Genomic DNA, 19,576 nt, shown 5'->3' on the forward strand with positions numbered 1-19,576 from the left:
TCCTGAAGCCTGCAGTAGTTATTGCTGAAGGAATGTGGCTGATGGGACCCAGTGGTGCAGATAGATCAAAGGTCAGTACTGCTAACAACTCTGGTGGCTTCCACCATTACATTTTTGTATTACCTTTCTATGCTTTTAAGCATGCTGCATTTTTTGCAACATGCTGCAGGTTTACAATCAGAAAGTGGTTTAGATCATCAGACACCTAAAGCAGGTTACACACACCATCGACTACAGAAAGGCGTCTCATGCAGATTAAATCTGCCTTCCCATTGTTCATCCATGTCACAGCTATTATTGTATACTCTTAACTATATGACAGAGCACAAAGAATTTTATGCCATTCTCCATAACTGACTTTCAGATGATGCTTTGACTGCTAGGAAACTGCTTTCCCTGAAACAAAAAAATCATAGGCTGTAAAAACAAGATAATGCTGGACTGAAAGTACTGTCAAATATTCATTGCCCTACACTAACCTTCAATACAGAAGTAGAGGAGCTGTAAATAAAAAAAATAAGGATGTTTTACTCAAACTATATCATCAAGTATTGTTAGTTAAGCAGGAGAGCGGGTTGTTAATCAGTTTCAGCTGCTTTGGTGTTAATGAAATTACCAACAGGTGCACCAGAGGGGCCACAATTTTCCTCCTTTTCCCTCCTTATCTTTTCTGACTGTTTTCACTAGTTTTGCATTTGGCTAAGGTCAGTGTCCCTATTGGCAGCATGAGGCGATTACCTGGACACTGCAAAGGAAGCACACACAGGTCCAACTCCTCCAAGACCACACATCAAATGAACCATTGCCAGAAGGTTGTGTTGTGACTTCCAGCGATCCCAAGACCATGGAGGAGATTCCACAAGACACTTACTCTAGATCCTTAACCCATCAGCAGTCTTTGGTGCAAGGAGGAACAAAGTGAGCACTGTCAGAGGCACAAAATGTCTCTGACCAAACAATGAGAAACAGACTTCATGAAGGTGGCCTGAGGGCCTGACCTCCTCTTGTGGCTCCTGTGCTCACTGCCCAGCACTGTGGAGCCCAATTAGCATTTCCTATAGAATACCAGAATTGGCAGGTTCACCACTGGCGCCCTGTGCTATTCACAGATGAGAGCAGGTTCACCCTGAACATGTGACAGACGTGAAAGGCTCCAAGGAAGCCATGGAGAACATTATGCTGTCTGTAATATCGATCAGCATGACCAGTGTGGTGGTCTGGAGGGATGCATAGACCTCTATGCCCTGATTGCCATTAGGTATAAATTCTTCATATATAACTCTTATGCTTAGACCCTGGTGCAGAATGTCCTGGGTTTCTCCAAGTGCATAACAAAGCCCAGTCTTATGTGAAGAGAGTATGGAGAAAGTTCCTGTTGGATAAAGGAATAGATACTGTTGACTGGCATCCATGCTTGCAAAATCTAAAGAACACAAGCACCTCTGTGACATTGTTTTACCATCCAGCAGCTGGAATGGCTCTCCAGGAGCTCAGTGGTCCCCTGGTCCAGATCTGGGAGGAGATCTCCCAGGACACCATCCGTTTTCTCATTAGGAGCATGTCCCGGCGCCACCAGGTATGCACACAATACACATACAATGAATGTGGAGCCATAGAAACTACTGAGTTCCTTCCATTTTGTAACATGGACTAGACTACTGCATCATTTTTTCACTTTGAATTTTTTTGGGTGTGATTTCAGCTCTCTGTAGATTAATCATTTTCCCATCAGATGATGTGGCATCCTTTTGTTCCTAACACATTACCCAGTCAATATTGTTTTTTTCTCCCCATTAAGATCTGATGTGTTTTCTGTGTGTTCCCTTAATTTAGTTTTTCTTTGATGAGTGGACATAAATTTGGCTCATCAGGGGTGACACCACTTACCAAACATTTTTTTTCAGATAGAAAATTCATGAGATAGTCTTTAATGTATATCTAATTGAAGATCAGAGATTAACCAAACAATCGAACATCATTTTGATTACCAGCCTTAACTATATAAATATATATAAAATCAGCTATTCTGACAGCTGAATGGTCTTCTATGTGTGATCCTCTAAAGACAAAAATTAGCAGCCTCACACTGAAGCAACTTAGGACAGGTTACTGGTTACCAAGGAGATGGCTATAATTGGTACGATTGGTTCTTTAATGATTTTCATATTTTCTTCATAGTGGAAATGAAATTGGTATAAAATGAGCATTTTACTTTATAATTAAATTCTGTTTTGTTCTCAGCATGTTTCTGTTGAAGAATTTCAAGTTTCACTGTTCAATTATTGACAAACTTGGCAGCAGAAGGAAATGACAAACGATCTGGAAGAGACAGTAAGACCCCTGAGGGGTTTATTGTTCAGCCGCTGCTTCTCTTTATAAGGGTAAATCTGACTTCATGTGGAGGCACGTACTGTAGTAACTCAAAAAAATTTAAGGAAAACAAAACAAAAGCAAAACACCGGAGCTGTCTTGACAATAAGCATCATGTAGTGTTTCACAGTGACAGCACCACTGCCCAACACAACTGCATTCAATCCAAAACACTGATAAAGTCAGTGTAAAGTTAGGACAAAACTGAAAGTAAGTTACTGTGGCTTGTGTTATTACTATAGTTTTATAAGAATTGCAGGAATACAAGATATGAAGAGCAAACCTAATTTTAGACCAAAGCATTGATTCTCCTTTCTACTGCCCTGCTGTCGCAGCTGAATCAAGGCAAAGGTCTAATGCTGCCAGAGCCTGACATGCTTCAGAGGTATCTGCAGCAGAAGAGTGCAGAGATCAATGTCCTGCTCCAGAACATCCAGTCCCTCATCACCTATCAAAAGCCTGTCAGTCCACGGAAGGTCCCCAGCAAAGCTTCATCTCTCAGATGGAAAGACGGCAGCTGCCAGTGAAACAGCAACGGTCTGCCAAGAAGACCCCTAAAGCCGATGATGTCCTTGAATGGCAGTTTCTCATTTGTTTGAAGTGACTAAAGCTGCAGTGTGCTCCGAATTTGAATTCAGTGACAAAGAGCTTTATAGAACGAGCCGAAGATCATCAACTTTTTTTTTTTTTTTTTGAAATCAGAATGTCCATAAATATAATAACTGTACACATCATTTTACATGGGACAGAGCAAAGCAAAAGTTACATGTATAACGTCCTGTTACTTTTGTTACTTTGCAGGAAACATACCCACAAGTCTTGTACAGGGCACAGCTCCCAACAGTCTATTATTATGACAGAGTAGAAGTATATTTGTTTTAATAAACTTAGTTATAAAAGGAAAAAGTATAAACATAACATTCCATTGTCTTTACACACTTGCAATAGAAATAAGAAAACAATTTGTAAGGAGGTGAAAAACAGCTGCTTGGATTTTCCGTGGATTAGAGGGGAAAACTTTGTTGGATCTGAGACACACGTACTACAGGTCATCATATTTCTCTTAACTGTGTTACAAAGACTCTTACAGTTTAAAATAGATGAATAAAACATTTTGCAGCATTTTTCTCTTACCCTTCCAAACCACTCAAGGGAGCTCTGAATGTGAGCCCCTTTTACTGGCTGTTAGCTACCTGCGCTGATGAGCGACTGCTTAGTGGCTCCATTTGTGCACCTGAAGCGCTGCTGCCTGCACCCCACCATCACAGAGTGTGCAAATTCGATTTGGTTACAGAGAGATGCAACTGTAATCTCAAATCCACCCTTTTCAAAATGGATTTGTTCTACAACAAAGCAACCTTAAAACCCCCAACACCACATTTAATTTTAGTCAAACAAAATGATCAACTCAGTACCCCAGAGGATAATCTCCACTTCCCAGTTTGTGTGTAGACTTCACCTGAACCCCCTTCATACTTGTAGCTACTTGAGTTTCTATAGGAAATTCTTTGGCCCTGTGCTGATTTTCTTTTTTTTGCTGTTGGTTCAGTTCTCCTGGTCCAGCATGCAGCTCAGGTGCAGTCTTCTGGTCATCTCGCCCACTCAACCTCAAAGCTCCTGGTCATGGCCGGCGCTGGAGCAGCCCATCACTATCCAGAGGCAGTTAAATCAGCATCCTTACACCCCACATTACTTATTCACAGACAGCAGCAGGTTAATCTGAAAGAGAGCCGTGAAAAATGATGAGTGCTCACCGTGCCTTAGCTGATATACCTTATTTAATGTTTCTTCACTCAAGTTGCTCTCAGCAGTTTTGGATGCTGCAGCAGTGTTATTAAAACTAAGTCAGGTGCCTTTAGGCAGTGTTAATCCCACAGTGCTGTACCTGCTCCATAGATGGACATGCAATGATTTGAAGGTCTTCTCCACTGTATTCCTCCTGAAGCAAAGCGTGCAGTCTTTGGAATACCTGCTGGATGTTATTCTGTGGAAAAAGCCATCCTATTACTGAGTGCTGGAAGGAAATTAAAACCACATTTCCATCTGGCCTATGTCCCCTCGCTATCTTGTTTCCATGTCAACCGCTGAATTTTGTTTCTTTCTCATTCAGCCTCACCTGGCACCTTGACGAACAGTACACAGGCAGCACAAAGATTTCTCTATTAGAGTTCAATCTCACTGACAATTTATAGCTAAAGCACAATCTAAAAGCCAAAATTTAAACAAGAGTCATCCCAAGAGTAGATTTCAAACGTGACCGTTTTCTATAGCGCTCCAAAAATGATACATGCAAATACTGTGTTATTTATATTATTAAAAACTGCTGATTGGACCTTGGGGAGCATAATATCCCTGCTTTGTAACGACAGTATTAAAGGATTCTTGGATTCCTTGAGCTTTAACAATGGCTTAAAAAGAAAGTGACTCATGTAGTAACATGCGATATCCTTGGTTTGCTGCCACCCACCCGGACAGGCTTGAAAAGGATGAACTCTGTGTCTCTATTGGCCAAGTACAAGGACATGCTCTGTAAAGTGCTTGGCAGCTTGCTCTTCATCACGCGGTAGGTAGCCATCACTATATCGTTGATCTTTGCTGAAAAGAGAGAAAGAAAAAAAAACATTGACATGCCCTCTAGCATTTACTATACAGGTTTTGATGAATTACAGTACGATGCTTATGGCATTTCCTGAGACAAATCTTACCTGGCTGTGCCCAAGGTTGCTGAGACAGACTGTACGTGGGACCACCTTGGATAGCCATAGTTTTAAGAGCTGCAACCTGAAAGCAGACACAGCCAAGGCAAAACATGAAAATTTGAAAAGGCTTAAATTGTGTCATTTATGGTAAGAAACAAGCACAAGAAGGTCTGCTGCCAGTTAAACTAATTCAATCAGAGCGGTATTTACATAAAAAATAGCACAAAACCGAGTCTGGTAGGTAGAAAGAAGGCATAGGCAGTGTATTACCTGGTAGAATTACTGCATTGAAAGAACACAAAGCACGAGAACACATACATATACACACGCTGAATTAGATTTTCTCGATGAAGAAAAAAAAACCTGCCATTTTATCTTCGCTTGTCAGTTAAGTACTGAGACCTTCAGTGATCACTGAATAAGCAAATGATGTTTGTAAAAGGTAAAAGCTGAAAAAAAATGAAGGTCAGGATGAGCCTTCGCTGCCTGAGGCTAAGTCTGCCTTCGCTCTAACAGTTACCTTGGTGAGAAACTCCTCAAGGTTCCCCACAAAGATCTGAGTCTGCTGCTGAATAAACTGCTCACAGCTGAACTTCAGGTGTCGGTCCACATCCTTCTTAGAGTCAATGTAGTGCTCCTTTATCTCTGGTGTTCCCTGGGGGCCACAGAGAAAAAGGCTTTAGCACTATCAAGTGGCATTTCCCTCAGGCAGGGTGCTATCAAAGTACATAAAGTGTATGGTATATTTAGTCAAAAAGGTGAAGAAAAAAAAAACACTACCTCCAACAGGAATTCAAGTATGGCGTTGTGACTGTTAAGTCGGAAGAATTTGGGAACAGCCTTAGGGTTCAGGATTTTGAAGGCAGCATCTTAACCAAAAAAAAAAAAAAAAAAGGAGAGAGGCTAAATCTGTGCTGGTGTAGAATTAGATTGCCCTCTAGTGGCCACATGTAATACATTACTGGCTATGAGGGGGGTGATGGGGGGAGCAAATCTGCCCTGTGTGCCACTGGTTAATGTACATTATAGTGTTGGATTACAATTTCCACATTAATTGTTGCCACCGGTGCATGTGATAGGCACAAGTTGCTTAATGAGCATGAAAATGTAATGAGTGGCTTTATGGAGCTGAACGTCAATGTTCCCTCCACCTTTAATTATCTTACCTCGCGTTTTTTCAGGTCCAGTGAGATTTCCTTGATGGCAAATCGGTGTGAAATGGGGCAATCTGTTCACGCATTATCAGCAGGTGCTTGATCAGGAAAAGTTGCCCATCTATTTGTGTCTACAGAACGTAAAAGGCACACGGTAAAATCCACACTGCAGTTGGTGTTGGCTGTGGGATTGTATTATATTTATTTATTATTTTTAGGTTTACAGTAAGTCACTGCTTAGTAAATGTTAAAATGCTAAACCACTAAGTAGCATGCTAAGTACACACATTCATAACTTAAGCAGAAGTACTGATACTCGTTTTAAAATACCTTGGTAAAGTTGAAGTATTAATTCTTTACTTAATTAGAAGTAAAATTAAAAAAACATACAGACTCTGAAATGAATTTTAAAAACTATGAGAGTCAAAAAAGGCTCTTTGAGACAAAGATGGAAATGCAATAGTCAATAGTATTAAAAGATTTGAATGGAATACAATCTTTATTTAAATTATAATTGTAATGAAAGTCTTCAGCTTGTACATTGGTTTGCTAGAACATCAGTAGAGAAAAAAAGATTTATTAGCTGTTGCTAATAAATAAATGCTAAAAAAAAGGTGTATGGTCAGGGTTAAAATGGACGTTTTAACTTCATTCATGGGGGGAACTCTAAGATTGGTTGTAGTGGTGCAGCGTGGGGGAAAAAATCCCTCAGGAATAGTAACAAGATATAAGCAGCAACCCTTAGACACTATGAAGCTAGCATCCAGTGCGTGACTCTAATCAGCATCATTAGCTAAAATTCAAATGGTAGCTGACATCAACCAGCTAACACTGACCATGAACGTCACAGCTTCTCTGCACCGGTGCATGGTAGTTGCAGTACTACAAACTAACCTGCATTAAAGTTCTTACTATTCATACAACCTTTGAATTACACTAAATTATTATACTTGATTTGTTTTTCAAGACTTTCCACAGTATGAAATCTTTCTGACATCTTTCTCAATTTCTGAGAGTGAATTTATCACACATTAACCTTTCTTTTGTCCTCAAGGTAAATACAGAAACTGTACCTTAACACGCACCTTTACTGACAAACTGCACAGAAATAGTTTGTATGATTGCTCATATTAGCTTGGCTCAGAAGGGAGGTTAGCCTCATAGCTAATATATATTTTAAACCCAGTAGGGCTACACTTAGCCTGCTATACTCGGTGGTCTTGTAGAAATAATATTTGGACGACTTGAGCAGTAGCCACAATCCAGAGGTTAGGAAGTGGATTAGTCACCTGAAAGTTGCCATTTTAAGACCAGAAACTTGGCATTTTGTTTCCGCTTTGATACCATAAACACCAGATTTATTCCATACAGAGTTTACGTGTGTCTGAGTGCGTAGTGTTTCATTAGCGGTCGGACAGTTTGTGAGCCATTAAACATCATCCCGTTCAGTGGAAGTGTCTTTGAACACAGCAACAGAGCTCAGCAGTGACCATGAATTTCCCATTCATTTTATCCACTGATGGTTCAGAACACGTTATATGCGTGTGTTCTGAACATCAGAACACATGTATAAAAAGAGTTTTAAGCTTTGAACCGAGCCAACAGCTGCAAGATGAGTCCTGATCCTAAAAATATTTGATTGGTTTAACAAAATAAAAGAAACTGGAAAAAAGGGTTTATGATGAGGATAGTAGTGACCTCCGCTGAGGAGGTTATGTTTTTGGTAGCATTTGTGTGCGTGTCCTTCTGCTTGTAAACAAGATAGCTCAAAAGTCTTGAATGAATTCTGTGGAAACTTTGTAGAGTGGAGAGTGGGTCGTTAAAAATCTGTTAAACCATCCACCGAGGTCTACAAGGTGAACTCTGTAATTTATTGGTCAAAAATGGACAAAAAGCCTTATAACTTAAAAACTATGATTCGTAAATGGGTCATGTGAATTGTCAACATATAGAATTTATAGTATAATAAAGTATAAACATAGAAGGTTGATATCATACTGACTTGGAGTTCCAACAGGAGCAGCTACCATCATTTCACCAGGTTGTAGCTCGTGGTAGGTCACTTTCGATGGTTTTAACTTGATTATGACTCATAATCAAAATCCCTATGGAGAATATGAATAGGAGTTTTACTTCATTGTTAAGCTCTCTAAGAGGGAAGGGCAGTGGGTGATATTGGCGGTAATCTCTAGGTTGTCCATCCAATCAGATGTTAGGAATAGTTCCAGTATTTCTTCTGTTATTTTTCCTTCGGGTAGAGAAATTAATTCTTTGTCTTTGTTTTTGGAGACTTTCTAGATCCAGGGTTGTGTTATGTTTATGTTATTTCTTATATCATTATCTTGCTGTATTTAATCTTGGTCTCAGTTCTAAATTCCTCCCTTGTGTTCCTCCCTCCTGTTTCAAGTCTCTCGTATTAAATTCATTCATGTCTCTGTCTTCCTGATTTAATTATCACTTCCTGTATCCTGAGTTTGTAGTCCCGATGCTTTGCTTTTATTTTTACGTTGTTGGTCTCGTCGCTGTGATTTGGTTCACCTGTGTCTTGTTCTCTGTCTCCAGCAGTCTCTCCTCCCCTAATCACCCTTTTGTGTGCATATAGTTGCTGTCTTCCCTTTGCCTTTGTCACAGTGTCTGTTCACCTTCCCTTGTGTTGCATAGCTTCAGTGCTCCTGGTTCTAGAGCTTTTCCTTAGTCTAGGTTTCTGTTAGTTGATGTTTTTAGTTACCCTTGTTAGTTTTTGTTTAACCTGGGTGCCCCTCTTCGCTAAATATGACATTCTTTGATTGGGTGGGCAAGATGCACATCCAGGTGGCTGAGTCTCCTCCAGCCATGGTTACCACTATGCCAGGCTAAGTGTGATTAACCAAACAAATGGTACCAATGAGAGTTTTCTGAAGGTTGTGATAAGCAGGTACCCGATCGGTCTGTTTTATGAGCACAGGGAGTCAGGTTGTGATAAATGTGGCTTCTTGTGAAATATGGCAGAACTTATGTCTCATTAATGTCAGATCTGCAGTCAGTTTCCCGTGCTACAATACTAGGATTTAAGAGATATCAGACTGGTTCCAGATCAGTTCTATTTCCAGCTTTTTCATCCAACTGAAACAAATAGGATCATAAATAGGGATTAAATAATTTATAGATACATTTGTGCCAGTTAAACAACAAACATCTCCTACAAGCATGCAGGTACATGTGTATATATACTCTGTCCTCTTCACCGTGTTTGTTTTGTACAAATACGCCAGTGTACTTTTGATTTAGGAGAGCTGCCACTGTGCAGGTCATTCATCAAGCAGAGCTTAGCCTGTAAACATTCAATAATGTACTTTTCTGAGCTCCTGATCTTACAAAGCTCCAGCCAGCACAGAAAACTGTCTATTTTCCACAACCGGCTACACGATGGGCTGAAATATTGATTGCACTCACGTCTCCTCATAAATCCCATTAACAAGAACACTTCATCTATCACAGCTGCTGGATGGAGAACCTTGTGTGTTCAGGAGAAAAAAAACATGAATATTGCATGTGAATCTCTGACAGATCAGCCATAAATTCTGAATGCAACATATTTCACACTGCCGATGAGACACTGAGGCCATAACAGGCGTAGTTAGTTAGTGCATATAAGGTAATGAAACTTCTCAGCTTGGCTCAGGCGTTCACTCCCGCTCGGATCAGCACCTCGTGTCTTCCCAGGTTAAGCAGGTGTGAGTTATGGTGCGGGTTCACCATCAGGAGAGTTTAGCTTCCTCAGGTGTCATTGTTCTGGCCTGCTGATTTACAGCACATGCCTCAACTGTTTCCCCTGAACTAAGAGAGTCCCAACCCAGGGCTTTTAAGCCAATCATGTAGTGGAGCGATCCAGGTCAGGCTGGGCAATGTGTTCCACGGGGAGTCTAATAAAGCTGCAGCATGTCAGGGAGCGGAGAGGCCCCAGTCCATAGGGGGGACTCAATCTGTCAAGGCCCGTCAGCACAGCAATGGCTGTGTTGCTAACAGTAATGAAGTTACCTGAGTTTATTACTGGGCAGGCCAGAACTGCTACTGCCTGGATAATACTGGATGAAGTCTCTCATGAAGGTGGCTGTAGGTGGCTGACTGTGCACTGCAGGTCACATGAATGGATCTGGTACTAATATTGTACTTTCCTACTCCATTTGAGCACTCAAAGCACTTTCTTACTACAACCCTCAACACACAACCATCTTTTTGGTTGACTAAGTTCTTGCAACCTATGTACCACACACACGGATGGATGCATCGGGGTAACACAGGGTTCAGTATCTTTCCTAATGATACTTGGACATGTAGACTACAGAAGCACCAACTTTCCAATGTTTGTATTTATCACCACTTTGCATCATCCCCTCGCCCCAACCGGTCACAGCAGATGGCTGCCTCTCCCTGAGCCATGCTTTGCTGGAGATTTCCTTCTTGAAGGAAAAAAGGGAGTTTTTTCTTCCCACTTTCGCCAAGTGCTTCCTCATAGGGGGTCGTTTAAGTGTTGTGATTTTCTCTGTATTCTTGCAGGGTATTTACCTTAAAATATAAAGCACTCTATCTTCTGAGCCACAGCCTCCCCAAGCTAAATGGAGATACAACGCATAACAACATATTCAATTTTTATGTGATTTTAGCAATTTCTTTTCTTTTTTTGTATATCTAACGTTGTTATTTATTCTGGTTTTGAAACTTTTTAAAAAGGTTGGAGTTAAAAGTTTCAAAACTTTTTAAATGGGCATTTGGGTTTAGTCCAAATGCCCTCCAGTCCAAGGACAGTTGGCAGTTTATTTGTATTAAAAGTCACAGCGAGCAATGGGAGAATTTGTTCAGTTTGTCAGGGCAGTGAAGAGTACAAACAGTATGAACACAATCAGTTACAGACATCAGGTAGCTTGCACAAGAGTTGTACTGTTTGAAAAGTACAGAGAGACTTCAGTTCTGCACAGGAAACCAAATCCTCAAACGTAATTCTTCATTTTTTTTAATTGTATAAACACAGAGTGACCGTCTGCTGTCCAGAAAAATTTAAAACAAATTTCAGAGACTTGGTGAGATGTTAGTACATTTAAAGCTTTAATCACAGTTACAGGTAGCGGTGGGGAATAACACATATTTGGTCTTCCCTGCGTTTAATGGATCCGTGTGCTACACTGTATGATTTATACACCAGTGCTGAGGAAATGCAAAGCAGAGACTCAGACAGCTTTTTCCAGGACACTGCATCACATGTAAGCCTCCACAAATGGACAGGTAGTGTTTTTACTCCAGCTGCTCTCATCTGCCAAAACAAACCAAGACTCTACGCTGCAGGTTTGGAGGAACAGAAACAAGAGGCCAGCTAGTTCAGTTTAAGCGTTTCTGTTGAAAACTCCTTTTTAAAACTCTTTATAACGCCTCAGACTATCTGCTGTGTGTTTACCCTCCCTGGTCACAGTAAACTTATTGTTCAGTTACATGTAGCCTGCACTGTGCACGCTACGCTTGACTTGTTTGCACTGTGTCAGGTGAACGGAAACACTTTTTTTTAGCACGTCTGATAAGACACTTATGCAAACAGCAGACCACCTATGAACTCTGACTGGATTTCATGTTAACAGCTCTAAACATGATCGCTCTCCCACACATGGAAGACATTATCTCTTCATTAAGTAAAATTTAGTATTATTTGCGTGATTATCCATGATTCTGCGTGCTACCGCTGGTATCACCTGACTTTCTTTTATGCTGTATTAGGAATAAAGCTAGCAGTGGACATCTCAGTAAATTCACCCCAAGATCAGACCCTGCAATGCTCAGAGAAACTGCAAAAACCCGAAAGAGCTTCATCTCAGACTCTACAGGCCTCAGTTAGCATGTTAAATGATAAAGTTCATGACATAATAATTAGAAAACAACTGAACAAATATGACTTGTTCAGAAAGGTTTTCATTACAAAGCTCTTCTCTCTAAAAAGAACATGACAGGTTGACTTAGACTCACATAGCTGGATATGAACACAAGACCAAAGTGGAGATGTTTTGACCACAATGCACAGCAACACATGTTGAAACACGATACCAGCACTAACAGCTCATGACAAGCCCATGTGTGGGGGTGATGATTTGGACCTGTCTTAGACACCTTGCAGTCATTGAATCGACCATGAACCAAACAGCACAATGACTCCGAATGACTGGAAAAGAAGAGAATCATTTGTTGCATCGGCCCAGAGTCCATACCTCACCCTGATCTAAATGCCATGTTGGGACCTTAAGAGAGCTGTGCACAAACGAACGCCCACAAACCTAAATGGACTGAAGCATGTTGTGTAAAGATTGCAGAGACTCCTGTGAAACCGTTCTTTATCATGCTACTATTTGCAGCTCCACAGTTTGCATTATAGCTGCAAAGCAGTGCTCTATAACTTTAGTTATAACAGCTATTTCATGTTCACTGCTTCATGCGCAGAGTGTCTGCAGCAATTTCTGTTGTTTTCATTTTTTTAATCTGATATCATTATGTTTACATATTATATTTGGCAAATTAAAGAATTGCACATGCCAGGTTTTTTCCTGCATTTTTTTGCTCTTACTAAACTTTGGTATAGTTTTCTATTTGCTTAAAGTGGGGGAGAAAGTTGTTTTCCTATTTTAGCACAGCTGATAGCGAGCAAGCAGACAGACTTTTGCTCTTTGCACCTCTCCTACCACTACTCTGCTGTCCACTATGTTTTCAGCATACTGAGGAATGCTAGCTCGGGTCACTCGATGTGAGATCTTCCCCTCTGGCCATAAAGCCCACTTTATACTGCTGCACATCTGTGCCCAGCTCGTGGAAATATCACATTTGGCTGTTTGTGACTTGTGTGCTCTTGCTGGCGTGTGGGACACATGCACAGCTCGCTTACACCCTTTTACCCGTGGATGCCAGGCCAGGCTTCTCTAATACATGCTAATGCATTCGGGGTGGAACATGTGCTGTATTTCCTAAGGTTTAATCCACGCTAATGTTTAAAACATTTGACCTTCATGTGGTGATATCACTGCACAGCCAAATGAGTTAATTCCGGCTTCAGCGATCTCGCGTAGCATACTTGCGAGGGATTACATCGATGATCTGTGATAAAGTGCTCGACTGTTTTCCACACGCTGCTCTCATGGCCACAAGGGCATTAGAGATGGATAGAGACGCGCGAGAGAGAATGAGGGAAGGAGACGGAAATAGCAAGCGAGCTAAAAGGACACAAAGAGGGACAGAGAGATACTGAGAGCGAGAAACACAGGAAGACAGAAGGCCGGGTTAGAGGGAGGAATGAGCAGAAGCAACGGACTGCGAGCATGAGAGGGAGAGGGAGCGAAAGAGGGGAACAAAGAGCATATTGTCAGTGCTGGGCGCTAATCGTCTCCTCTTAGGCTGCCAGAGACAACAGGTGAAAGCAGTTTGACTCCCTGCAGGCTCCATGAGGCCTTCATGGCTCTGTGTGTGTGTGTGTGTGTGTGTGTGTGTGTGTGTGTGTGTGTGTGTGTGTGCCGTGGCCAGGGGACCACGGGAGAACTCAGTCAATGCCAACTCAAACGGCAAATGAGGGCCGCACCATCAAAGTGTTCTTTTCAGACATGCCAGGGCCCCGGCCGTTTGTGTTTGTGCGAGCGTCCCCATTTGCATCATGTGCAGTATCTCCTCCCACCAGCCGTAATAATTGTATATGTGTTCAAAGCGACAACAGAAAAGGACATTGCACCGGCTGGAAAAAAAAAAATAAAATATGAGAGAGGGACGCCTTTGATGTTTACAAGAGTGCGTGGGCTTATTATGTGTTAACAATCTGACAAAGCATGCGACCCAGAGCAGCTGTTTAAAAAAGTCTCACCTTCAGGAGGATGGAAGTGACTGCAGAATATCAAGCAGGAGTGATTAAGCAAGGAGAGCAGCTGTAAGTGATGTGGGTTTAAAAGCAAAATACATTTCTCGGGAAGGGGAGATCTCATGTTAGTGTTGCATTTCAGTGAAGTGACTTGCAGACCTCACTGCGTAGATGCTTCTCGGAGGTGAAAATTTGAAGGTGAGTATTCTTTCGGAGTTCATGTGTATCAGGACTGAACCTGGAGTTAAATCACATGAAAGAGGAACAGATCAGAGGGGAGGGGGGACACTGATGTAGAAGTCTCAAAAATGTTCATTTCGTTTTCTAAATTCACAAAATTGTTTTTCTTTCTCCTCCAAAAGTCTAGTTTTTAGGTTAGTTTTAGTTTACTATAATAACCTTGGTATGGACTTTGTGACAGTAGGAAGGAAAAACTCCCTTTTAGCAGGAAGAAACCTCCGGCAGAACCAGGCTCAAGCCCACACATGTGGCCCACACATGGGCCAGCACAAGGCCAGTTGCAGACACACTGGTGGCCTTGTGCTGGCCCATGTGTGGATTACCTCTGGCAAACCAGATCTGGGCCACCAAAGGGCCGTCATTCTTTGCGGTATGCGGTATCTCTCCTTTTCACTGTGTTGCACAGACGTTGAAAGATCTGGTAAGACCTGGTATTGTATGCGGACTGCAGACTTACATGAGTCATTAAAAAAGTTGCAATAAACCAGAATTTTCCATTAAAATGAATAATTTCTGTGTCCCGAGAATTCACTGGTGTTGCAGCTGGTGTGATCTGTCTAGTTTGGCATACAGCAGGTAAAACTTTGACTTCCAGAAAGCTTCAAAATGATGTAACATTTCTGAACACTTATTTTGCCTTTTAGCCACGGCACTTTTGATAATGCAGTTATGGAAATATAAGCACGGTGACAAGTTCTGGCAATACACAGGCATCTGAGATGATGTCACTTATTTGAGTCTCATTTTAAGCCCTTTGTGATAAAATCATTTGACTTCCAAATAGAAGAAAAGCAGCCATCAGTACCATTTTAGGTGTACTAGCCATTGTGTTGGTCACTCTGAGAGTGGAAAAGAGCTGCAGTGGAAAACAAACAGCAGCGTAAGCTCTGTTGTGCAGGGCATGTAGCATTAACTATGCATGCAGGGATAAACAAATGTACTGGAGTCACAGCAGACCATGTCGGGAAACATCTGGGGGGAGTGTGTGCGTGTATTTATGCTGGCATATTTATGTGTGCGTGCGCATTTGTGTGTGTGTGTGTGTGTGTGTGTGTGGGAGCTCGCAGACCGCAACCTCCTGATCATCACAAGATAAAGCCCGGCCCTTTAATCCATCAAACATGCGAGTACAAAACGTCATTCACTGAAGATAAAAATAAGCACGATAAGGTTACAGTGTGGAGTTTTTAGATTTGAGGCGTGTCACCACCAGTGTTGGGCAAGTTACTTTGAAAAAGTAATTCAATTATAGTTACTAGTTACTTCTTCAAAAAAGTAACTGAGTTAGTAACTGAGTTACAATATTCTAAAAGTAATTAATTACTTGGAAAAGTAACTATTGCGTTACTTTAAAAAAAAACAAAGAACGTTTAACCCCCTGGGGTCCAGGGTATAATTGGCCATTTTTTTACTACTCTTGATTTTCCCTCCACATTTTACCTTTAAAAACTATTCACTTTGCCTTGTTTGGTATCATTCTTTTTAGCACAACCTCGCGTGCCTGAATTTACAGTTATGTTCTCATTTGTCATACTGTATAACCAGAATTGATCTAAAAATCAGACAAAAACCATAAAATCAGAGTAGAAAAAGTTATATTTTTACTGTAACAACCACAAACATCTTTAATGAATCATATTTCATAACTTTAAATGCAAATATTAATTGTCAATTTTAAAATCCTATGCACAAGTTTTGCAAACAACAAATTTATTTGCATCCATTTACCTTTTAACTTTATTTTTTTAAATAACCATTTCAAACTATTTACAGAACAATCAGCTGTTCTTCAATAAGATGCCACACAAATTATTTGTGCCACTCCAAAAAAATGATTTCTGTCCACTATAAAGGAGAACATCACAGCCTGATACCTGCAGGTCTGACAGCAGCAGGTGTATCACTGCTGTTTCTACCTGGAGACAGCAGTCGCCTCATTGTTCTGACACACAACACAAAAGTATCCACAACACTACACACTAACTACACAAGACAGCACATTAACTACACACTCCAAACACGCTAAACGTCACAAATCTCACATCTCAAAACTCGCTCTCTCTCTTTTTCTGCTCTCTCTCTCGACGTCACTCCTAAAACTTCCCCTGTTTTGTTTAGTTTTTTTGCTCATAAGCAGAGAGTGCTTGCTAGCGCTAACGTGGCGAAACTATTGAGGAAAAAACGTCGCATATATCTTGTTTATCACGACTCTGGTTTTACGTGGCCTATCAACACAATTTATAAACTGGCACCTTGTTGTTTTGTCTTTAAGTGGTCACGTGATTGACTTACCACGACTACTTTATTCTTCCTCAGTCAAACAGCAGCACTCGATTGTTTTGCCTCCTTAGCTCCAGGTGTTGTGCTAGACAGTGATCGTGATTACCGTCCGCGGGAGCGCGCAGCTGCTTAAAGCTGTAGCGTCCAGATTACTTACAGCTACTTCCTGCAGCTGATATAAGATGCGGTAAGCTGAACACAGCTTTAACCGTCTGTTTGTTGAAAAATAGTAACGGACCGCGTTTCCTTGTTAGTAACTGTAACGGCGTTGTAACGATAGGAATAGTAATTAGTTAGATTACTCGTTACTGAAAAAAGTAACGCCGTTAGTAACGCCGTTACTTGTAACGCCGTTAGTCCCATCACTGGTCACCACTGAAAGCACTCTCAACAGAAGTTGTGGTCGGCGTTAGTGAACCTGCAACTCGAGCTCAGTTTTCTTTTAAATGCCAAAAAGATTGCCGGCAAACAAGAAAGAGCCAAAAGTAGAACCTCCTAAATTAGCCCATCAGTCAAAACAAGTGGTAGTACCTCCGAGGACGCAAGTGTCCAGAGAGAGTGTTTAAAACTGGATGTTCATGTGGGAACTGAGATCAATCTTTTTTTTCTTTTTTTTTTAATCACACACAGTTTTCAGGATAGAAAATATATAGTTTTTCTGGTACTGTTGGACTGTAGTTCTTTGTGTGGAAGACACCACTACAATATAGTTGTAACAGATTTTTTCACATTTTGATCATTCCGGAATCCTGATTTATCTTTTTTTTTCAACTAGTTCTTTTGCATGCAAACAGGCTCTTTGGTCAGTTTAAGGGGAATTTTTCCAAGAGTTGACTGATTTTAGCTACCCTAACATAACACAGCTTCAGAATAAATCTGTACTAAAGGCTTGTTCGACCTGCAGCATTTAGCCTGGAGTGAATGTCACACACACCTTTTGTGGGTCAGCAGTGTACTTTTGTACAGATCTCTCCTTTTCTATTTGTAGCTAAAAAAAAAAGTGTAAGGTGTGGTCAACAACTGCTCTGTCTGTCTCAACAAACTTTAGAAGAAACAAGGTTGGAATAAACTAAACTGTGTGGGCACAATGGCCTTATTCAGTGCCTGCAAGTCTTGGTTAATTGATTGATTAGAGCATATAAAATACATGTGACTCTTCACATGTATTTTAAAGTTAATGCATTTTTCCACAAATATAAAATAGAACACAAACATATTTTCATTTATCACAAACATACCAGCCAGTTTATTAGGCACAGCTGTGGTCACAACTGTGCCACTCTGGTCAGCTAAGAGCAGGAAACTGAGATACAGTTTTGCACAGGCCCTTTAGTACCAACATTTAAACACCACAGCCTATCTGAGCATATTGCTGACCCTTTCCATGCCTTTATCGCCACAGTGTACCCACCTACTGATGGCTGCTTCCAGCAGGATAAAATGCACCGTGTCACAAAGCTTAAATCATCTCAAATGCTTTCTTGAACTTGACAATGAGTTCAGTGTACTCAAAACGCCTCCACGGTCACCAGATCTCACTCCAGCAGAGCACCTTCAAGATGTGGTACAACGGGAAATTCTCATTATGGATGTGGAGCCGACAAATCTGCAGCAACTGGTTGATGCTGTCATGTCAACATGGCCCAAAAACTCTGAGGAATGTTTCCAGCACCTTGTTGGATCAGTGCCATGAACAATTAAGGCATCTCTGAAGGCAAAAAGGTGTCCAACCAAGTACTAGCCTAATAAAATGACCACTGAACTATTTTTGTGTACCAAGATTGAATGTGTCTGAATACTTTCTAAAGCAACTGCCTAATGAGAAGGCCTGAGGAAGTTAGGCCTCATTCTCTGGCCTAACTTCTTGAGGCCAGAGAACAAGGTCTCGATGTAGATAAGCTCAAAGTGGACAATCCCCAGACCTCGCCTGCTCAGCGACATCTCCCCCACAGTCAAAGCACAAAGTGCATTCCTGTAAGAGTCTAAACATTTCGCCAAATATCTGAGTGTACCTCATCTTCTTTCATTCCTGCTCGTGCAGAGTCACTGTGTGAGAAGTACCTGTGAGGAAATTCCACAGAGTTTGGTCATAATAGTATGGGAGCAGTTTAATTATCTTTTTTTTCCAGCTCTGTACTTTATGTAAACAGACTTCATATTTCAACAGAATCCACACATTGGCCTCTTTTCTTTGTTACAGTCGCAGTATCCATTAGCAGCATCAACACACCCCAGATGTCCAAGGACGGCCGCAGAGGAGCGAATTTAGCCACACACACATGCCAAGTGATATTGACAGACTGGAAGAGGTAGATTAGAGAGTCTGGGAACACACACACACACAAACACACACACACACACACTTAAAGCAGAAAAAGACTTGGACTGACTCCAGACTGCCTGCCGCGCCAACTGTCAGTCATATTACACTGCTAACAAAGAATGCAATAAGTACCAGCAAATTAAATCAAACTGGATACACTCTTAGAAACTAACACCGCCTCACAGATTACATTTCTGGTTCTCTGTCACCATTACCCGACGCCGTGATGACTTTTGTACCTGCTCCTGAGCACATACACTCACACACGAGCAGCATATCTGTCCACACAAACACAGATGCCAGCAGTACCCCCACAGTCGGTGACCCCTGAGGCAGCACGGTGCACTGCAATTAAAGTACATTAACACATGCACCACAACTGTTTCTTTCCTTCACTGTTTAAGATGAGGAGTTGTAAAGTGTTTCCCTGATACAGTATTCTGTATCATTATATCCCTCTCCCTTCGTTTGATGTGCTGATCTTCAATCACCCTGCACTGGAGGGGTGAAGGAACATCAGAAAGCTTAACGCTCCGGCCAACTCCGGTTTCAGGATGCTATAACTTTTTGAACTTTAAGCTGTTTCCTTGGGATTTTCTACTTGTGGGAGAGAACTTTATTCCTAGTGACAGGTGACCGGAGAGATGTGGCAGACTGC

General features: G+C 41.3%; 1 protein-coding gene and 1 long non-coding RNA gene across 2 annotated transcripts; one reads left to right on the forward strand and one right to left on the reverse strand.

Moving 5' to 3' along the window:
* The first annotated feature begins 798 nt into the window (after positions 1 to 798).
* LOC109205032 (uncharacterized) lies at positions 799 to 2,843 on the forward strand. The gene is made up of 3 exons (XR_002064498.2): positions 799 to 918; positions 1,467 to 1,576; positions 2,706 to 2,843. It is a non-coding gene; the product is annotated as an uncharacterized LOC109205032 (long non-coding RNA).
* Positions 2,844 to 3,374: 531 nt separating this feature from the next.
* On the reverse strand, positions 3,375 to 18,536 carry LOC109204988 (conserved oligomeric Golgi complex subunit 3-like). Its single transcript, XM_019367274.2, has 8 exons — positions 18,457 to 18,536; positions 6,236 to 6,297; positions 5,850 to 5,938; positions 5,590 to 5,724; positions 5,076 to 5,151; positions 4,838 to 4,965; positions 4,256 to 4,354; positions 3,375 to 4,089 (listed from the first exon to the last, which is right to left on the reverse strand). Exons 1-8 carry the CDS (start codon positions 18,534 to 18,536, stop codon positions 4,060 to 4,062), a joined length of 699 nt encoding a protein of 232 aa, XP_019222819.1. The 3' UTR covers positions 3,375 to 4,059.
* Positions 18,537 to 19,576: the final 1,040 nt, after the last annotated feature.

This window comes from Oreochromis niloticus, linkage group LG14, assembly GCF_001858045.2.
Source record: "Oreochromis niloticus isolate F11D_XX linkage group LG14, O_niloticus_UMD_NMBU, whole genome shotgun sequence".
NCBI classification, from domain to species: Eukaryota; Metazoa; Chordata; class Actinopteri; order Cichliformes; family Cichlidae; genus Oreochromis; species Oreochromis niloticus.